The sequence below is a fragment of the Ipomoea nil genome, unplaced genomic scaffold (genome assembly GCF_001879475.1).
Source record: "Ipomoea nil cultivar Tokyo-kokei standard unplaced genomic scaffold, Asagao_1.1 scaffold2957, whole genome shotgun sequence".
NCBI lineage: Eukaryota > Viridiplantae > Streptophyta > Magnoliopsida > Solanales > Convolvulaceae > Ipomoea > Ipomoea nil.
In genome coordinates this window covers 166373-186190 of record NW_017619385.1, presented here as the reverse complement: position 1 = coordinate 186190, position 19818 = coordinate 166373, and the positions used below count along the sequence as shown (strand labels likewise).

At 32.2% G+C, this 19818-nt stretch overlaps 1 protein-coding gene, 1 long non-coding RNA gene and 1 pseudogene across 3 annotated transcripts; 2 read left to right on the top strand and 1 right to left on the bottom strand.

The window, feature by feature from the left end:
- Positions 1-3344: 3344 nt before the first annotated feature.
- On the bottom strand, positions 3345-4147 carry LOC109162640. The gene is made up of 3 exons (XM_019311328.1): positions 4013-4147; positions 3763-3926; positions 3345-3459 (listed from the first exon to the last, which is right to left on the bottom strand). Exons 1-3 carry the CDS (start codon positions 4145-4147, stop codon positions 3345-3347), a joined length of 414 nt encoding a protein of 137 aa, XP_019166873.1.
- Positions 4148-13526: 9379 nt separating this feature from the next.
- Positions 13527-16503, top strand: LOC109162625. 2 transcript variants are annotated; one of them, XR_002051126.1, is made up of 3 exons: positions 13527-14034; positions 15666-15695; positions 16206-16503. It is a non-coding gene; the product is annotated as an uncharacterized LOC109162625 (long non-coding RNA). The 2 variants fall into 2 exon arrangements; XR_002051125.1 differs by lacking the exon at positions 15666-15695.
- Positions 16504-17815: 1312 nt separating this feature from the next.
- On the top strand, positions 17816-19232 carry LOC109162639 (annotated as a pseudogene).
- The last annotated feature ends 586 nt before the right edge of the window (positions 19233-19818 follow it).

The following is a 19818-nucleotide window of genomic DNA, read 5'->3' as shown; positions in this document are numbered from 1 at the left end:
CCAAAGCTGTAAATAGAACTTGTTTTACTGCATTGTATAGATGATGGTCAAGAAGACTCTGTATGTACCCTAAAACTCCATATTGGTGGGGATTTAGTATGGCATCCAACAGTTGGTTATAAGGATGGTGGATTGGAGTATTTTGACCATTTCAACTGTAATGAGGGAAGTTTGCTAGATTTAAGGAGAATGGTAAAACAACTCAGATATTGTGATAGAAAGGTGCAGTTTTGGGCTCAGGTTAAGGCCAAGGGTAGAAAGAATTCAAGAAAATCTGAACTTAGGCCTATAATCACTGATGCAGACATTATCAGTTTAGTTGAAGAGGTTCCACCAAACAAGGAGTTAGATATTTTTGTTGAACATTTATTTGATGATCAATGGGATTATGATGTAGATATTTCTAGGGAATTGGGAGATGATTTCCTATTGTATGATGAAATAAATCAGAGTAGTGACAATGAAGTTGAAGTTGAGGTTGGAGGTGAAAATGAAGGTGAGGAAGACAATGTTATGGACAATCTTATGGACACTGGAACTAGTTCTAGGCATGCAAATCCTGATGGTGGGGTGGAAGGTGATGAAGTGAATGAAGTTGATTGTGAATTATCTGAAGAGATTTTCAGGAGTTTGGAAAATTCTGATGATTCTGATGGGGGAGTTCTAGACAATGTTTTCCAAGAAAGAAACTTGAAAAAAGAAGGGTTTAAGTTTGTTCTTGGGATGATTTTCAGATCAGCAGATGAGTTTAAATGGGCTGTTAAGTGTCATGAGGCAATGAAGAGAAAAGATATCCGGTTTAAAAAGAATGAAGGTAGAAGGGTCAGGGTAATTTGCAGGCACAATAACATTTGCAATTGGACTATTTTTGCTTCAAGAAGTAATCCAAGAAGTCCATTTGAAATTAAGACATACAATTCAGAGCACACATGTGGGGATCAAGATGAGAATAGGACAGTTAACTCTGGTTTTCTAGCCAAAATGTACAAAGATGATTTTAAACTGAACACAGAATGGGAAAGAATACAGTTTCAAGAACATGTGAAGGCAAAGTTGAAGTGTCAGGTTACCAAACACTAGGCTTATAGGGCTAAACACAAAGCTCTAAAGCAACTACAAGGTGATGATTCAGAACAATTCGATTTACTGAATGATTACTGTGAGGAATTAAAAAGAAGCAATCCTGGTTCTTCTGTGAAGATGAAGGTTGATAGTGAGTTCAGTGTTAATGGAAGACCTAGGTTCTTGAGATTATATGTTTGCTTTGCAGCCTGCAAAGGGTTTTTGAGAGGGTGTAGACCCTTTTTGGGTTAGATGGTTGTCATCTAAAGGGATGCCAAAAGGGAGGGCAACTACTGAGTGCTGTGGGTGTTGATGGTGATAACAGCTTATTCCCTATAGCCTTTGCTATAGTAGAGGGAGAAAACAAAGACAGTTGGTATTGGTTTTTGGAGCTATTGGACAATGATCTCAATATATCAAGTAATTCTAGTGCTTGGACACTGATTTCTGACAAACAAAAGGGACTCATACCTGCTGTTGAGGAGTTGTTTCCTGCAATGGAGCATAGTTTCTGTGTTAGACATATGCATGCTAACTTTCAAAAGGATGGTTTCACTGGACATGTATTGAAGTTGAAATTCTGGGCAGTTTGTAAAGCAACAACAGAACCAGAATACAAGAGGCAAATGGATGAGTTAAAAGAGTTGAATGATAAGGCTGCTGAGTGGTTAGCTGCAAGAGATGCTAAGCATTACTGTAGGGCATACTTTAGTACATTTCCAAAGTCTGATATGCTGTTGAATAATTTGTGTGAAGCATGGAATAGCACTATCCTTAATTTCAGAGACAAACCTATTCTAACTATGTATGAGAAGTTAAGGATTTATCTTATGACTAGGATGCAAAAAAATAGGGAAAGAATGAAGTCTCATCCAATGAAGATTTGTCCTAAGATATGCAAGTTGATGGAAGAGGAAAAGGACAAGGCATTTAGGTACAACACTTATAAGTCCAGTGAAAACATTTACCAAGTAGATGATGACAACTTTAAGGCCTTCAAGGCGGATTTAACACAGAGACAATGCAGTTGCAGAAGATGGGATCTGACAGGCATCCCTTGTAGTCATGACATTGCAGCTATTAGAAAACAAAGAGAAAGCCCAGAAGACTATGTACACCAATGTTATACAGTGGAGTCATATTTAAGAGCATATGAGCCTTCAATACTGCCTATTTTATCTTCATAGTTGTGGCCCAAAACAAATCCTCCAGCTCCACTACCCCCAAAATATAAGGCACAACCTGTGAGGCCTAAAAAAAAAAAAGAAAGATCAACCCAGTTGAAGAAACCAAGAAGACCAGCATAGAAAAGACAAAGAAAATAGGGGAAGTGAAAAGGTGCAGGGTTTGTGGAGTCAAAGGCCATAATAAAGCAACTTGCAAGGCCAAAGATCCACAGGTACTTAATTGCTCAATTTAATCCTTATGTGTGACTAGAACTGGCTAATGTGTAATACTATTGCTTTGTAGGTATCTGAGATGGCAGAGGTAGTTGCTGGGCAGAGTGATGTACAAATTGATGGCCAGTTTGAGGATATACTAGTTGAGACACAAGTCCCATCTTTTGTACTTGATGAGATGGTAATTAAATGGTCATTTACTTTGAACAGTTTGGAAGGTAAGTAAATGATCTAACAATTGGTTGTTATGGAATTTCAGGAGCAAATGACATCCCAGCCATCACAGCTAGTGCAGAACCAAGGCCCTCCACTCTCAAACTTTATTGCTTCACAACTGCCAACTGGAAGTGCTACTGGAAATGTCATCACAAGATCAGGGAAGACCTATGTAACTGTTTCAACCCTACAACAACAGAATGCAGCCCAGAGAGAGACCAGAAAAAAGAGAACAACTCAAAAGAAGAAGCAAAACTGACTTTGGTCTAGTTTGGTAGTTTGGTCTATTTTGGTACACTAAGATGTTTTGGTAAAATTTTGTACTAGGTTGAATCTGATCTTTTGCTAAACCTTTGTACACTTTGGTCTAGTTTGGTAAACTTTTGTACTAGGCTCAAGTCTTTTGATAAACTTTTGTACACTTTGGTTTGGTAAACTTTCAATAGTCATGAATTAATGTGCACCTTTGGTTTGGTAAACTTTCAACAGTAATGAATTAATGTGTAGTTTGTATGAATACTGGTTTGAGTATGGTATGGAATTAATGTTTAGTTTGTATGAATACCGGTTTGAGTTTGGTATGGAATTAATATTTACACTTTGCCAACAGGAATTAATACTGGTTTGAGTTTGGTGTGGAATTAAACTTTCAATAGGAATTAATATTTACACTTTGCCATTTAACCAATTTGCTTTGCCAGTAAGCAGTTTGCCATTTAGCAAATTTGCTTTGCCAGTAAGCAGTTTGCCATTTAGCCAATTTGCTTTGCCATTTACCCATCTTGATGTTAAGTCAAATCAAACCATAGCAATAATCAAATAAAACCATAACACTTAACCATTTTGCTGAGATTACATAGCCTTTCAAATAAAACAATATCCAAATACAACAAAACAATAGCCAATTCAACCACAAACCAGTGCTTACATAGTCAAATACAAACTGCCCAGTAATTTCTACACCCTAATTGAGCTGTAAAAGCTTTGCAATTGGTTCTGTGTTCACCCACAATCTCAAACAAACAAGTGCAACTACAAATCCTAATGTAAAACCATAAAAAAAGAGTAAACTTTAGACTCCAACTTCATCTTCTTAATCACACCATTTTGTTTTTCAATCATTGTTTGTAGCTTTTGGATTTCACTGTCCTTGTTATCCAACCTCTTCAATAGCCCTCTAATAACTCTGGATACACGCTCGGAGACATCGGAGTCAATCCATTCAAAAAACCTACAACTGCGATTACCCTGATAGGAAACGAAGTGTAACAAACCAAAGCAAATGAAAGTTTAATTTTTGTAACAAATGAACAACAACACTGCGGTTTACTTACTCCATAATGTGGACAAGCTCTATATCTCTTCCCTGGATTCACATTACTCCACGACATTTTAACCGGAGCCACTTCGCCGCACCAACATCGCACTTCTGGCATCCATTGTGTTGACCCGATACTGTTTGAAGACATTACGATTACGGATGAAGAAAATAGTGGATGAAATGGCTTGCACCAGCTACTCTTCCACTGGCCGGGTTAGGGTTGCAGGTCGTGGCAAACACAATGGGAAGAAGCTAGGCTAATATAATCAATAATAAGTGAAATTCCTATAATACCCATGCTGTAAACGGAGTTTAGGTTGGCTAACTAACAGAAGGACTAAATTGGCAAACGTCGGACTAATTGAGGGACCAAAAGTGTCCAAATTGGAAAGCAAGGACAACATTGCAAATGAGGTACTAACTGATGGGCCAAAAGTGCGATTTTCCCTTAAAAAAAATATATAAGCTAGTGTTTTGCCAGTTTCTTACACGAAAGAAATTATATTATCATGAATTTAAATAAAAATTAAAAAATAAAAATATAAAATATAAAATATAAAATATAACATACAATATAGTTGGACTGCTTACATAAGATTGATCCACAACATTCAAACTTTTCAATTTCGGTCCACAACTATTGTTTTTGTTGCAAAAATGGTCCTTCCGGATGATTTTCTGTCAATTTCTCACCGGAGAAAAAATTCTACATTTCACGCAGGGATAAAATAGATATTTTCATTGAATTTGCAATCTCGGACTACTATTGACCTCTTATTCTCGCCAAAGTGCGAAAAAATTAATCAAAAAAAAAAAAAAAACTCAATTGCCAAAGACGAACCCTAATATGCTCTCATCTCATCAATCCATCTGTGAACAAGAGGAAATATAGACACAAATATTTTTACAAATTAAACATTTTGAACATTGAAAACTTACCAAATTGTAGCGAATCACTCCTCAACCAACGTGCAGGGACGCATTCAGCATGGGGGCAGCTGCCCCCACTAACCCCACCCCCACCCCATATATAGCCCTTGTATGTGTGTGTGTGTGTGTGTGTGTATATATATATATATATATATATATATATATATATATATATATATATATATATATATTACATGTTTTCCATATAGATATTCGAAAACTGATGAAAGTAAATGAAAGATAATAAGTTAGATGAGTTGGCAAAGGCGTGCCTAGACCTAGTAAAGATCTATGGTTCAAAACTATTATCTTCCCAATAGAAGGGTTTTTCGCTGCTGCTTTAATCCCTTTCCTTTTAATTAACTATCTCATTATGATTTTTTTTAACCGCTTCTTTATTGCTTTTATATATATATATATATATATATATATATATATATATATATATACACACTAGTTTTTTACGCGCATTGCACGATTGAGATAATGCCCAATGTTTTTCTTAAATAAGTATTTTAAAGTATATCAAGGCAAGATTATATTAGAATTGTTTATGCATAGATAATTGAATGTTAAATTTGCGTATTTAAATTGGTGATTCTAAGTTTACAAATGCAAGATAAAATAGTCAAGATTGATTATAATTGTTAATAAAATAATTGTATTGGTATGGTTGAAACCAAATACGGGACATAAGGGAGAGCAAATACAAATTAAAGCATAAAACATTAAATATATGCTAATATTGTTTGATGAGAGATTTCGGCAGTGAGATTTGTGGTTAGAGTTCTATTAAGACTTTAATATTAGAATTAGAATAATGTTGTACTTATAATTCTATATTAGACTTTAATATTAGAATTAGACTAATGGTGAATTAAGGTACTTAATGGAAAAGTTAACGGATCGGATAATTATATAATTAAGGATTATAAATAAATATTTAAAAGTATATAAATGTAAGATTATATATGAGAAGTTCAACATAAGTAATTTAATGTCTAATTTGTTTATTTAAATATGTAATTCATGGTATATGAATACAATGTAATATAGGAGATTCATTATAATTGTTACTACTTTTTTTTTTTTTAAATAGTAACCAAGTATTTTTGTTGCAAAGGTTCTAATATATTCAATGAATGCACATATGTAAATTATTATGGATAAAGAAATTCCTAATTTAAGAATTTTTTTTCTTATTATAAGGAAAGGGATACCCCTTTACACACTACTTACCTCAAGTAAGGTTCAAACCTATCACCTCCCACATAGAGGAACAACCAAGTACCAGTGGACCACAAGGTCCTTTGTTTAATTTAAGGAATTTAGATGTAGCAAGAATTTAAAATTTTTAATTATAATGTAACTCAAAGATATTGGACGATTAGTAAATATGATGTAACCCAAAGATCAAAATGCTAAAGAAAGTGTTTTAGTTATTCAACAGTTTGAAACAACAATTTGTTCCAAACCACTGAAAATACAAACGTTGCAATTTACAATATTTTCACTTAATATTTTTGATAATGATTTCTCCAAAACACATCTATATTTTTTTTAAAAATTATTATTAAAACAATTATTATTATTATTATTATTATTATTATTATTATTATTATTATTATTATTATTATTATTATTATTATTATTATTATTATTATTATTATTATTATTATTATTATTATTAGATGATGATGATGATGGTGATGGTGATGGTGATGGTGATGGTGATGGTGATGATGATGATGATGATTACATCATTGTCATAAACTTTAACATATATATAATAAAATTTAACATAAACTTTGGTCAAATAATTAGTCCGACTAAATACATAACATTCAAAGTTAAGCATCAAAGATTATAGATCAAGAACTTTAAAAATCATTTGATTTTTATGCACTTAAAAAAAAAAAGGTTAAGTTTTATTTTTATTTTTTCGTTTAATTAATCTTCTTTTGATTATTTAGATCAGAACAAAGCTTAATATTTCAATTATACTTTTGCATTATTGGTATGATTTAAGTCGTTATGGTATTAATATTTTTTGTATGTATTTTAAAATAGTACAATTGTACATTACTTTACAAATATTATACTATTATTTTTTTATCGGACAAAATTATTCTTACATCATTGTCAGACCTGCTTGACCTAACTACAAAGTTGTTGATCATAAATACAATTACACCTGGAATCTAAAACGGTAAGACCATTTTCTAAAGAATTGACAATGTTGACATCCCATTGGCTCTAATTGAACAAGTTTACACATCAGAAGTTTATTAATTCATGAAAACTTCTAAAGAAATTTGTAAATTACTTTTTCCTATATCATTATAACAATATCTATTGTAACTATATATTTTGAATTATTTATTATCATCCTCTATTTACAAGAATTGTAACAATTGTCATTGACAAACTCTCAAAACAATTTGTCTCAACAACGAATTTAAATTAAAAAAAAATAAATCAATGATTTCATTATTGTTGATGAAAAGTATGTACGCCACTTTATTACTCTTATTAAATTAAATAAATTAGTAGCTACAACAAAAAATAATACATATGCATTCAATTAATTTAGAATTAGATGTCTATAATGCCTTTAAAAAATTATTCATTATAAAAAATTTAAAAAGAGATATAATTTCATTAGTTAAATTATCTTTATTTTCTACAATTCAAAGATTCATTACCTTCAAATTTATTAATTTATTATATTTACTACATTGTCCATTGTCTTCTTTTTACATTATCTTGTAATTAAATATCAAAGTTATAATACAAAATATGTTATATATATTTATTTACCAAGTATTTTATACAAATATAATAAATATTAATATTCTGTTCAATACTTTCACATGATAACCTACGACACACATCTCACAATGCATGAAACATGTAGGGGAAAAATTACCACTACCAAATATCAATATGTGCTTGTAAGATAAAGAGTTAATAGCACAACAAAGATCTCATCATATACACAAAAATGCAAATCTAAAGCTTCCTACATCATAATCTCATTGCACAATGAATCTATCTATGCTACCACCAGTAACCCAATTGCACATGATACACTACCAATAAAAAAAAGTAAAAAATAAAATAAAATAAAAAGGACGTGTATTGATGATGAAGACAATGAAAATGCTACCCAAAAGAAAATGGAGAAGAATTAGAGATTAAACAAAAAATAGTATTTATTTAGACTATCATTTTTAGATTAGCGTTATTACAAAGTTGCAAATATTTATTTTAGTGAAAAATATAATCAATCTCGCATATATTATATTGCATTTATATACTTTAAATTACCGATTTAAATAAACAAATTCAATATTTATTTACCTATGTATGAACATCTCCCATATAATATTGCATTGATATACTTTGAAATACTTATTTAAAAATAGTCATTGGACATTATTCCATTCGCGCAAAGCGAGTAAAAGAACTAGTATATACTAATAATAGTTAAACACAAATTATGCCCTGGACCCGTGTCCACAATGCATTGTGGACACGAGTCCAAAACGACGTCGTTTTCAGGGAAAACACGCCATTCCAGTTAAAAAAAAAATTTTGATTTTGTCTCGCCGTTAACGGCGTTAACTGCATTATTCGTTTGTGCCATTATGAATGTACAGTTATGGGATTATGAATATACAGTTATGAGATTATGAATGTACAGTTTATGGAATTATGAATGTAAGTTATAAAATTATGAACACAGAGCTCTAACATTATGAACTTACAATTATGAACATATAGTGATAAAATTATGAACATAGAGCTCTAAAATTGTGAACATGGAGCTTCGAAAATTATGAATGTACAGTTATTGAATTATGAATGTACAGTTACGGAATTATGAATGTACAGTTATGCAATTATGAATGTACAGTTATGGAATTATGAACACAGAGCTCTGACATTATGAACTTACTATATGAACATATAGTGATAAAATTATGAGCATAGAGCTCTAAAATTGTGAACATAGAGTTCCGAAAATTATGAATTTAAAGTTATTGAATTATGAATGTACAGTTACGGAATTATGAATGTACACTTATGCAATTACGAATGTACAGTTATGCAATTATGAACACAGAGCTCTGACATTATGAACTTACAATTATGAACATATAGTGATAAAATTATGAACATATACTCCTATAACAAAGTGACTTGAAATTAAAAAAAAAAAAAAGTGAAAAAGAACGGTGCCACTAACGACACCGTTACCGTGTCCAGCATGCATGCTGGTCACGGGTCCATAACGATTGATAGTCAAAGCAATATATGTTAGGGGGCATTTCTATGGATTCAAAAGTATATCCGGGAAAAGGGCATTTACTTGGGTATTAGAGCATCTTTTTATCTCTAAACATATTATGGAGGATCCAAGACTACCTTTGCGGCTTTGCATATTATTGTGTGGACCATGGTCCACATAGTGTTGTATGAATTATAAAAGAAAGTACATTTTTAATGTATTAAAAATACATTATTTGGGTACCGAATGTATATTATATAAAATAATGTACATTTAATATTCAAATAATGTACTTTTTTTGAAAATAAAATACATTTTTAATATATCAAAAGTATATTATTTGTGAATTAAATGTACATTATTTTTTATAATATACAAAATGTGGTCTACACAGCTTGTGTGGACCATGGTCCATACAATAATGATTGAAAAATAAAAATATAAGCTAGTGTTTTGCCGGTTTCCTACATGAAAGAAATTATATTATCATGAATTTAAATAAAAATTTAAAAATAAAAAGATAAAATACAAAATATAACATACAATATAGTTGGACTGCTTACATAAGATTGATCCACAATATTCAAACTTTGAAATTTCGGTCCACAACTATTGTTTTTTTTGCAAAAATGGTCATTTCGGATGATTTTCTGTCAATTTCTCACCGGATAAAAAATTCTACATTTCAAGCAGGGATAAAATAAATATTTTCACTGACCTTGCAATCTCGGACTACTATTAACCTCTTATTCTCGTCAAAGTGCGAACAAATTAATCAAAAAAAAAAAAAAAAAAAAAACCTCAATTGCCAGAGACGAACCCTAATCTGCTCTCATCTCATCAATCCATCTGCGAACAAGAGGAAATACAGACACAAATATTTTACAAATTAAAAATTTTGAACATTGAAAACTTACCAGATTGCAGCGAATCACTCCTCAACCAACGTGCAGGGGTGCATTCAACATGGGGGCAGCTGCCCCACTCACTCCACCCCTACCCCATATATAGCCCTTGTATGTATATATGTATATATAGTACATATTTTTCATATAGATATTCGAAAATTGGTGAAAGTAAATGAAAGATAAGTTAGATGAGTTGGCAAAGGCGTGCCTGGACCTGTTAAAGGTCCATGGTTACTGAACACTTCAAAAACGTGCAAGTTACCTGCTTACGTGGCATTTTTAATAATAATTTTTTTAAAATAAATAAAAAAGACGGCCACCCCGTCGTTTATATTTTATTTAATTTTTTTCAATTTTTTAAAAATTTATTATTAAAATTAATTATTAAAATTTATTTAAAAATTATTAAAAATGCCAACTCAGCTGCCACGTAAATAAGTAACCTGCTAAAATTGATGGTAACCTGGTATCCGGTGAAATTGCATACATTTGGAGAGTTCAGTGGCCTAATTGCACTTTTTAGAGTGTCCAGTGGTCTAATTACATATTTTTTTTAGTTCAGTGACCTAATTGAATTTTCAGGTTACGTTCAGTGGCCAATTTAAACCTTATTCCAATCTTTACCTTTGCTCCCATTGAATCCCTCCCTGGCTCCCTTTGCTTTACTGTACCTTTGCTCCCTTTGAATTCCTCCCTTTGCTTTACTTTACCTTTGAATCCCTCCCTTTGCTTTACTTTACCTTTGCTCCCTTTGAATCCCTCCCTTTGCTTGCTCCTTTGCTTATGATTTTTTTTAACCGCTTCTTTGTTGCTTGCTTTCCATTTGAATCCCTCCCTTTGCTTGCTCCCAACGTAAGGGTTTGCTCCTTTGCTTATGATTTTTTTAACCGCTTCTTTATTGCTTTTATATATATATATATATATATATATATATATATATATATATATATATATATATATATATAAACAATCAATATAAGTGTTTGATTAATTAGCTTTTTGTAACAACTTATTGCTCTAAAATTCTAAAATTCAAAAAGCTGCTCAAAGTCATTTTTTCAATAAACTTGTTGAGAAAATCATTTTGTATGTAATCAGCTAACAACTAACAACTAATTTACCAAATATATGGTTGTGTTCAAATGAGGACAACAATATATAGAGCACTGTGCAGATAAATAATAGTCACACAACAAATTAATAATTAACAGGCATACAATTTAATACATAATGGCACACAAGAATACATGTAAACATCAGGTTTCGAACCAAGGCTCTATTAATTAACAAATCTATGCACGCGAGACATACAAACTGTGGCACACGACTACATTCGGCCATGCACACGACATACAGGCTAATGGCACACACTACATCTGTCTTCACAGTCCTCTCTAATATACTTGTCCCTCATTTGAACTCAACTATATATATATCCTAATTTTTCATTGAGATTTCCTAATTTATCCTTAATTGTATGATTATCCGTTAACTTTTCCGTTAAATATTATCTTCCCCGTTAATTTCTGTTAGTTCACCGTTAACTTACTCATTAATTTCAATAAGAAAGGTCTTAGGTTCAAATACATCCGAATCAAAGTTGGCATAATTAGTACTCTTATTAAATTAAATAATAATTGTTTTCAAAAAAAAAAAATTAGTAGCTACAACAAAAATTAATAAATATGCATTTCTTTAATTTAGAATTATGTGTTTACAATGTCTTTATTCAAAAAAAAAAATTATTCATTTATCAATAAATTAAATAAGAGATATAATTTCATTTGTTATATTGTCTTTATTTTTCTCCAATATAAAAATTCTTTCTATTCAAATTCATCAATTGATTATATTCGCTACATTGTCCCTACAATGTCTTTATTCAAAAAAAATATTCATTATCAATAAAATAATTAAGAGAAATAATTTCATTAGTTATATTGTCTTTATTTTTCTCCAATGTAAAAATTCTTTACATTCAAATTTATCAATTGATTATATTCACTACATTGTCTATTATCTTTTTCGTGCACTATTTTTTAATTAAATATCAAAGTTATAATACAAAATAATGCTATATATTTATTTAGCAAGTATTTTATTAATACCATGAAAAACTTAAAAAATATATATAATTAAGCCAATCATATTAATTAACTACGAGAGGAATTTGTTGACAAAGAGAGTATTCAAATCACACAACAAATTGAAGTGAAAACTACCTCGCAATGTCCTTGTTTGACAATCAGCAGTTAGCGGTTAGCGTTAACGAATTATATTAGCGAATTTGACCAGCGAATTATATCAACGGTTGGTAAAAAGATATTTGAAAAAATTAACTGTTTAGATTAACATGTAAATGGCCTAAGGGTATACATAATAATAATAATAATAATAATAATAATAATAATAATAATAATAATAATAATAATAATAATTGTTTTTTTGAAGAATAATAATAATTGTTTTAAAAAATAAAAAAAATTAATAAAAGAAATAAAAAATAAAAAAAAATAAATAAAAAATACTAAAGTGAAACTAGTGAGTGTGAAAATGAAATTGAAAAACTGAACAATATTGTCAGATAAAACTAAAATGTAAGTAGAATGATACTTTATGAACCATATTACTACATGTACCGTGGTCCACAGTAAAATTTGCCTATTATTGTGGAAAAGAGTTACTTATAACTACTAGGGCTGTTAATGAACCGAACACAAACGAACGGAGGTTGTTCGTGTTCGTTTGTTAAGGTTTTTTGAGTGTTCGTTTGTTAAGATTTTTGAAAATCATGTTCGTGTTCGTTTGTTAAGTGTTTATTAGTGTTTGTTAACGTTAGCGAACACGTTCACGAATTGAACATGTTCATTAACATTAACGAATACCTTCATGGCTTCATAAACATATTTGTTAACAAGCACGTTCATGAAATTTTTTAATTGAAATTTTTATATTTAATAAAGCTATGTTTAAGGTGCTTCTAAATAGTTTAAATATATAATATTGAAAGTCAGGCGATTAAAGGAAAAAAAGTTAATACATAATTTAGTCTTCTATTATAATGAGTTTTTTTTTTTTTTTTTTTTTTTAAATTTAGTCATAAACAATTTTTTGTGTTTAATTAAGTCCTCAATTTCGATGGTTTTATCCAATTGAATTCTCAGCTCTTAGAATCAAGGATTAGATCAATAAAAATCACTGTAGTTGATGACTAAATTGAGTAGAATCACTATAGTTAAAAATTAATTTAGGAAAAACTACTATAGGTACTATGGGATATGAGATGAAGTAGAAGGGTAGGATTGTCAAGGACATTCTTGTAATTTGTTTATAGTCTCTTTCTTTAATTAATCTCTCTTTATCACTTTAATTTCTATATATAGTCTGCATCCCTTTCCAATGCTCTCATTCTCACTCATCCCTTACTCATCCTCTCTGCAACTCTTCCAACAACCTCATCACTGCACCATCTATCTATCACACCTTTAATTTGCTTAGCTTAAACCTCTCATCTAAACTAATCTACTTCACAATGCTTCTCCGATCCATATCCTCCTCTCACTGTTTTTCTTTACAACCTCCGCAACCGAAACCAATACCTCAGCCGGCCACGCCATCCCCTTTCCCACCCACCACCATTTCAACGTTAAACAATCCGTTTCTCGGGCACCCACCGTCTCAATATTCGACACATATTACGACTTAAACGGGTTCGTTACGGTTTTGGTACCAATCGTATTATTTTTTCTTATGGGTGGCCCGTTCCTGACCATTCCAGCTACAAACATTCTTATACCAGTTGATGAAAAGGGCACGTTTGCTTTGCATTTGTTCCATCCCCAACCGGACTATCCATCATAGCAAGAAGGCATCCGGATTTCTTTTGAAAGCTCAAATGATTTTGTGAGTTTTTGGCCCCAATATTTGTTAACTTATTAAGCCCGATCCCTAAGAATAATAATTATTATGTGAATTTTGTTAGTCCAACTACGATATATATCATCGAGAGAATCAAGGCAAAATGCCTACAAGAGTTTTTTTTTTTTTTTTGTCAATATGGAGGGGGAAACCCCAGACAACACAAAGACTCAAGAGTCATAAACATGGCGCCAAGCTGGAATCTCAAGCACACATAATCTTACTTTTACTTTTGCTTTACTTTTTCTTTTTTCTTTTTCTTTTTCTTTTTAAACGTGTCTCACTTTTACTTCTTTTTTTTGTTTTGTTTTTTTTTTTTTGTTTTTTTTTTAATTTTTGTTTACCATTCAGCCAATCTATCTTTTTACCAAAACAACCAAACTTGACCGCAACACAAGTCTAATCTAGAAAGAGAGTGGGTTATTTTTTTGCCAGTTGGAATATTGGTTAGTTATTGGTTTTTTGGTTATTGGTTTTTGGTTTAGTGTTAGGGTTGATGGTTTAGTTGAGAATGTGGGTACCAAAAGATTGCCCTTGTACTTGATAGATTATTGTAACATATGGTGGATGATTAAGAGAATGAAATGAGTGATATTATATTTGTATTTCACTGTATTTTAAATTGCTTAATGATTAAGTCAATAACATGTAATGTTTTTTTTTGGGTAACGTTTTGTGATGATTTATATTTTTTTTAAGTAATAAATTTAGATTTACATCTCATCACTCATATATTTTTACTTATTAGAAAGAAGCCAAGTATGCACCTTTTACTAGTTAAAGAGTAAAGTTTTATTATAACTAAAATTTATAGCAATTTCAAGTGAAATGGTGAGTTGGTTTTAATTTGTTAGGATCTGACACAAAGACAACCCTTCTCATTGCATTGCCTAACCTAATTTCAACACTTTTCTTTCTTCATTTTTTTTTTCACAAATTCTCATTCCCATTCACATTATTCTTGATCATCGTATAAAATGTTTATTTCAAATAAGCATATCATAGAATTGAAGTCGTTAGTCATATTTTAAATTTTACATGCATTTTGATTCTCTATAGGTATCATTCTATCTTAAATTAAAGATAAAAATTCAAAATATATGTAAAATTTAAAATAAACTTAATAATTGTTGTGGCATGAGGACCAAAATAATCACTTTAGGAGATACTTAAGAATGACATTAACAACACTATGTAATTAACAGATTGATTTTACAAATTGTTACTGATGATATATAGCTGATCGAGTTAGATGATAGTTAATAGCTGATTGTATTAGCTAGTTTGACCAACTGATTGTATTAGCTGGTTATAAAAATGTGTTTGGCAAATTACCTGTTTACTATTAGCTGATTATATGTAAAATGACCTTTAAGGTGTATTGGTATATTATGTTATTTTAAGTTTAAATTTATTAGGATAGGAAGTATGAAATCTTAATTTTGATAAATGCTTCTAAAATTTGAGCCACCATTTAAATTTGGAAGTGTATTATTTTTATTTACATAAGTGTATTGCGTGTATTTTTTATTTATTTCAATATTATTGAAAATGAATTTAAATATTTAAAATAGTGTATTAATGACAATTATTTAAAATTTGTTTCTATGATATAGATATGTCAATCAAGGGGCGAACTCGGCCAGGTAAATTAGATAGTTGACTTGGTAACCACATAGTTCTAAATTTGACTCTTTGTAAGAGATGTCTATTAATTTAAAGATGCATTCTACAGTTAAGGTCAGGACACCGGTGGTCTGACCAAATAGAATTACTAAATTTCGAACTAGTTTTCAACTTTAACCACTAATTTTTTAATATTTTTAATCAACCCAATAGTTTTCCATTATATTGACATCCCTATCATTGTATTCAATCTAACATTTTCATCAGTTATTTTTAAGACAATTTTTTTTAAAAAAAGGGAAAATGGAGAAGACTTAAATTAAATAGCTAGGTATATAGAGAGACCAGAAGTAGTAAGGCACATACCTCACTTGCAAGGAATAATATATACACACACACGTGAATTGAAAGAAGATAAAGAAGAGAAAGGATTGAATTTAAATTGATGCACTGATGATGAATTACAAAGCAAAAGCAATTGCTATTTATACTAAAAGCAATTGTTTGTTTGTTTTTTTTTTTTTTGAAAGGAAAAGCAATTGCTATTTATACTAAAAGAAAAGTGAGAGAAATATGGCATGAAGTGGAGATAATCCAATGTAACACATGCTACGTGAGTACGTGGGAGGCAGCTGAGTGAAGACCCAACACATTCGGTGAAGAAGTGAAACATGAAGCATGCGACTATTATTTAATAATAATAATAATAATAATAATAATAATACTTGATAGATTATTGTAACATATGATGGATGATTAAGAGAATGAATTGAGTGGTATTATATTTGTATTTCACTGTATTTTAAATTGCTTAATGATTAAGTCAAATACATGTAATGTTTTTTTTTTTTTTTTTTTTGGGTAACGTTTTGTGATGATTTACATTTTTTTCAAGTAATAAATTTAGATTTACATATCATTACTCATTTTTTTACTTGTATTAGAAAGAAAGCCAAGAATGCACCTTTTACTAGTTAAAGAGTAAAGTTTTATTATAACTAAAATTTATAGCAATTTTAAGTGAAATGGTGAGTTGATTTTAATTTGTTAGGGTCTGACACAAAAACAACCATTCTCATTGCATTGCCTAACCTAATTTCAACACTTTTCTTTCTTCATATTTCCACAATTTTTTTTTCACAAATTCTCATTCTCATTCACATTATTATATTCTTGATCATCGTATAAAATGATTATTTCGAATAAGCATATCATAGAATTGAAGTCGTTAGTCCAATTTTAAATTTAAATTTTACATGTATATGTATCATTCTATCTTAAATTAAATATAAAAATTCAAAATATATGTAAAATTTAAAATAAATTTAATACTTGTTGTGACATGAGGACCAAAATAATCAGTTTAGGAGATACTTAAAAATGACATTAACAACACTATGTAATTAACGGATTGATTTTACAAATTATTAGTGATGATAGCTGATCGAGTTAGCTAATAATTAATAGGTGATGATTGTATTAGCTGTTATAAAAAAAGTGTGGTGTAAATTAAATTGAAAGAGAAAAGTAGCGGTGGAGTGGGGCACACTCAAAGCTTTACCGGCCTCTCTCCTCACTTCCCATTTTCCCAAAGCCCAGTGCCATGCATGCATGCAAATAAATAGGCACTATATAAGCTTATTGATCCTCTCTGCAACTCTTCCAACAACCTCATCACCATCTATCTATCTATCTATGAGACCTTTAATTTGCTTAGCTTAAACCTCTAATCTAAACTAATCTACTTCACAATGCTTGTCCATATCCTCCAATTTCAAAAATACAGCTATCTAGTTTCTCCATCTTAGCCTTCTGGTTTATCTCCCCCAAATACAGCCTCCCTTCGAATATTTGTGATTTTGTTCACTATAAATAACCCCCACATTTTCTTCTTCTTCTCCATATTCGTCTTCTTCCTTCATATTTTCATCTTCTCGATCAGAACTCTCTGTCACGTTTCTCTCTGCTTCTCAAACAACTTAACTTCTTCTTCTCACAACTTCTCACGTCTTCTTCAATACACAGAGCAATATTCTTCGTCTTCTTCTTCTCAAACAACTTCTTCTTTCTTCTTTCTCTCAGTGAGTCTTCTTCCATTCTTCTTCTCTCAACTTCTCACGTCGATCAACTTCTCACCACAATGCTTCTCCTTCTCCTCTCACTGTTTTTCTTCACAAATACTTGTGCCGGCCAAACAACTATTTCTGCCGGCCACGGCTACGCCACCCCCTTTCCCACCCACAACAATTTGAACGTAAAAAAATCCCTTTCTCAGGCTACCCAAATTCCTCCTCTGCCAAAAACCCAGGAGGAAAGCCGCAATGAGAGTAGTTGGAAGCTCAACCTCCTCCACAGAGATGAATTGCCCTTTTCCAATGTTACCGACTTCGCCAGCCGATTCCAATCCCGAATGAAAAGGGATGCACACAGAGTCGCCCACTTCATTGGCAGAACTAGCCGCGCCGAGTATGAGGTGGAGGAGTTAGGGGTGGAGGTTGTTTCTGGTATGGATATAGGGATTGCAGAATATGTAGTGAGGATTGGGGTGGGGACCCCGCCTCAATATCAGTATCTGGCAATTGACACGGGGAGTGAGATTATGTGGGTTCAGTGTCAACCCTGTAACCAATGCTACCGTCAATATGACCCGGTGTTCGACCCGACTCGCTCAGCTTCATTTGCCATCGTGCCGTGTAGCTCCACCATCTGCGACCTGATCCAGTTGGGGTGCAACAGGGGTCGGTGCATGTACGAGGTCAGGTACCTTGATCGGTCGTACACCAAGGGGACGATGGTGCTCGAGACTATTACATTTGGGGGAACTGTGGTCCGGGATGTGGCTATCGGGTGCGGCCAGACCAACTTGGGGACGTTCACCGGAGTCTCCGGGTTGTTGGGTCTCGACGGGGGATCCATGACGTTCATGGGTCAACTTTCCAGGCAAACGGGCGGAGTTTTTAGCTATTGCTTGGTGGCCTGGGGCACCCACTCCTCCGGCTCACTGGAGTTCGGGCAAGAAGCCATACCCGTGGGCGCTGTGTGGGTACCCTTGCTCCGAAGCGTACGGGCACCTACTACCTACTATATCGGGCTCTCGGGTCTGGGCGTCGGCGGCATAAAGCTCCCAATATCCGAAGACGTCTTCCGTTTAACCGAGCAGGGCTACGGGGGGTGATGATGGACACTGGAACCACCGTGACAAGACTCCCCAAGGTGGCGTACGCGGCATTGCGCGACACATATGTGATGCAAATCGCCACCCTTCCTCGGGCACTCGGCAACTCCCTATTCGATACATGCTACAACTTGTACGGGCTCGGTACGGTTCAGGTACCCATCGTTTCTTTTTTCCTTATTGGTGGCCCGGTCTGGACCCTTGCAACTAAGACCATTCTTATACCAGTTGATCAAAGGGGCACATTTTGCTTTGCATTTGCTCCATCCTCAACTGGATTATCCATCATTGGGAACATCCATCAGGAAGGGATCCAAATTTCCATTGATAGCTCTAACGGGTTTGTGGGTTTTGGCCCCAATAATTGTTAGATAGATTATTGTGACATTATATTTTGTATCTCATTGTATGTTTTCATTTATGATCCAATATTAGCATATGAGTGAAATTTCTTTCCTATGTAACTATTGTGTACTAGGTTGCAATTTTGTTACTGTTTGCTCACCGTTATTTAATATGATGATACATCAAAGTTGTCTCAACTATAACTGGCAACAGAGAATTTTAACACAGCAAAAAATTTGATCAGGAGGTTGTTTTCAATAAGTTGATCAATTTGATATTTTTCAACAGAATTTTCTTGGTCATTCATCAGTTTATTCTTTTCAACCAATTTTCACCATTATACCACCAACATGTGCACTCAAAACATTTTCTTCCATCAATTAAAACACCACTCATGTAACCAAATCCTCCAGAGTTGGGTTAAGCTCTTGGGTGGTCTATCCCAGATCAGGTTTCTCTTTCCTTATTCTGTCTACAGCCTTGCAAATGTGGAGCAGATCCTTGTGCATATTTTCTTTGCACTTTTTCTGCTCAACTACCTTTTTGTTCAATAATGTCCTCAAGAGCTGAGATTTCTTTGTTGTGGTCATGTCTCTGATCTGCTTTTCATGTAGAGATTAACA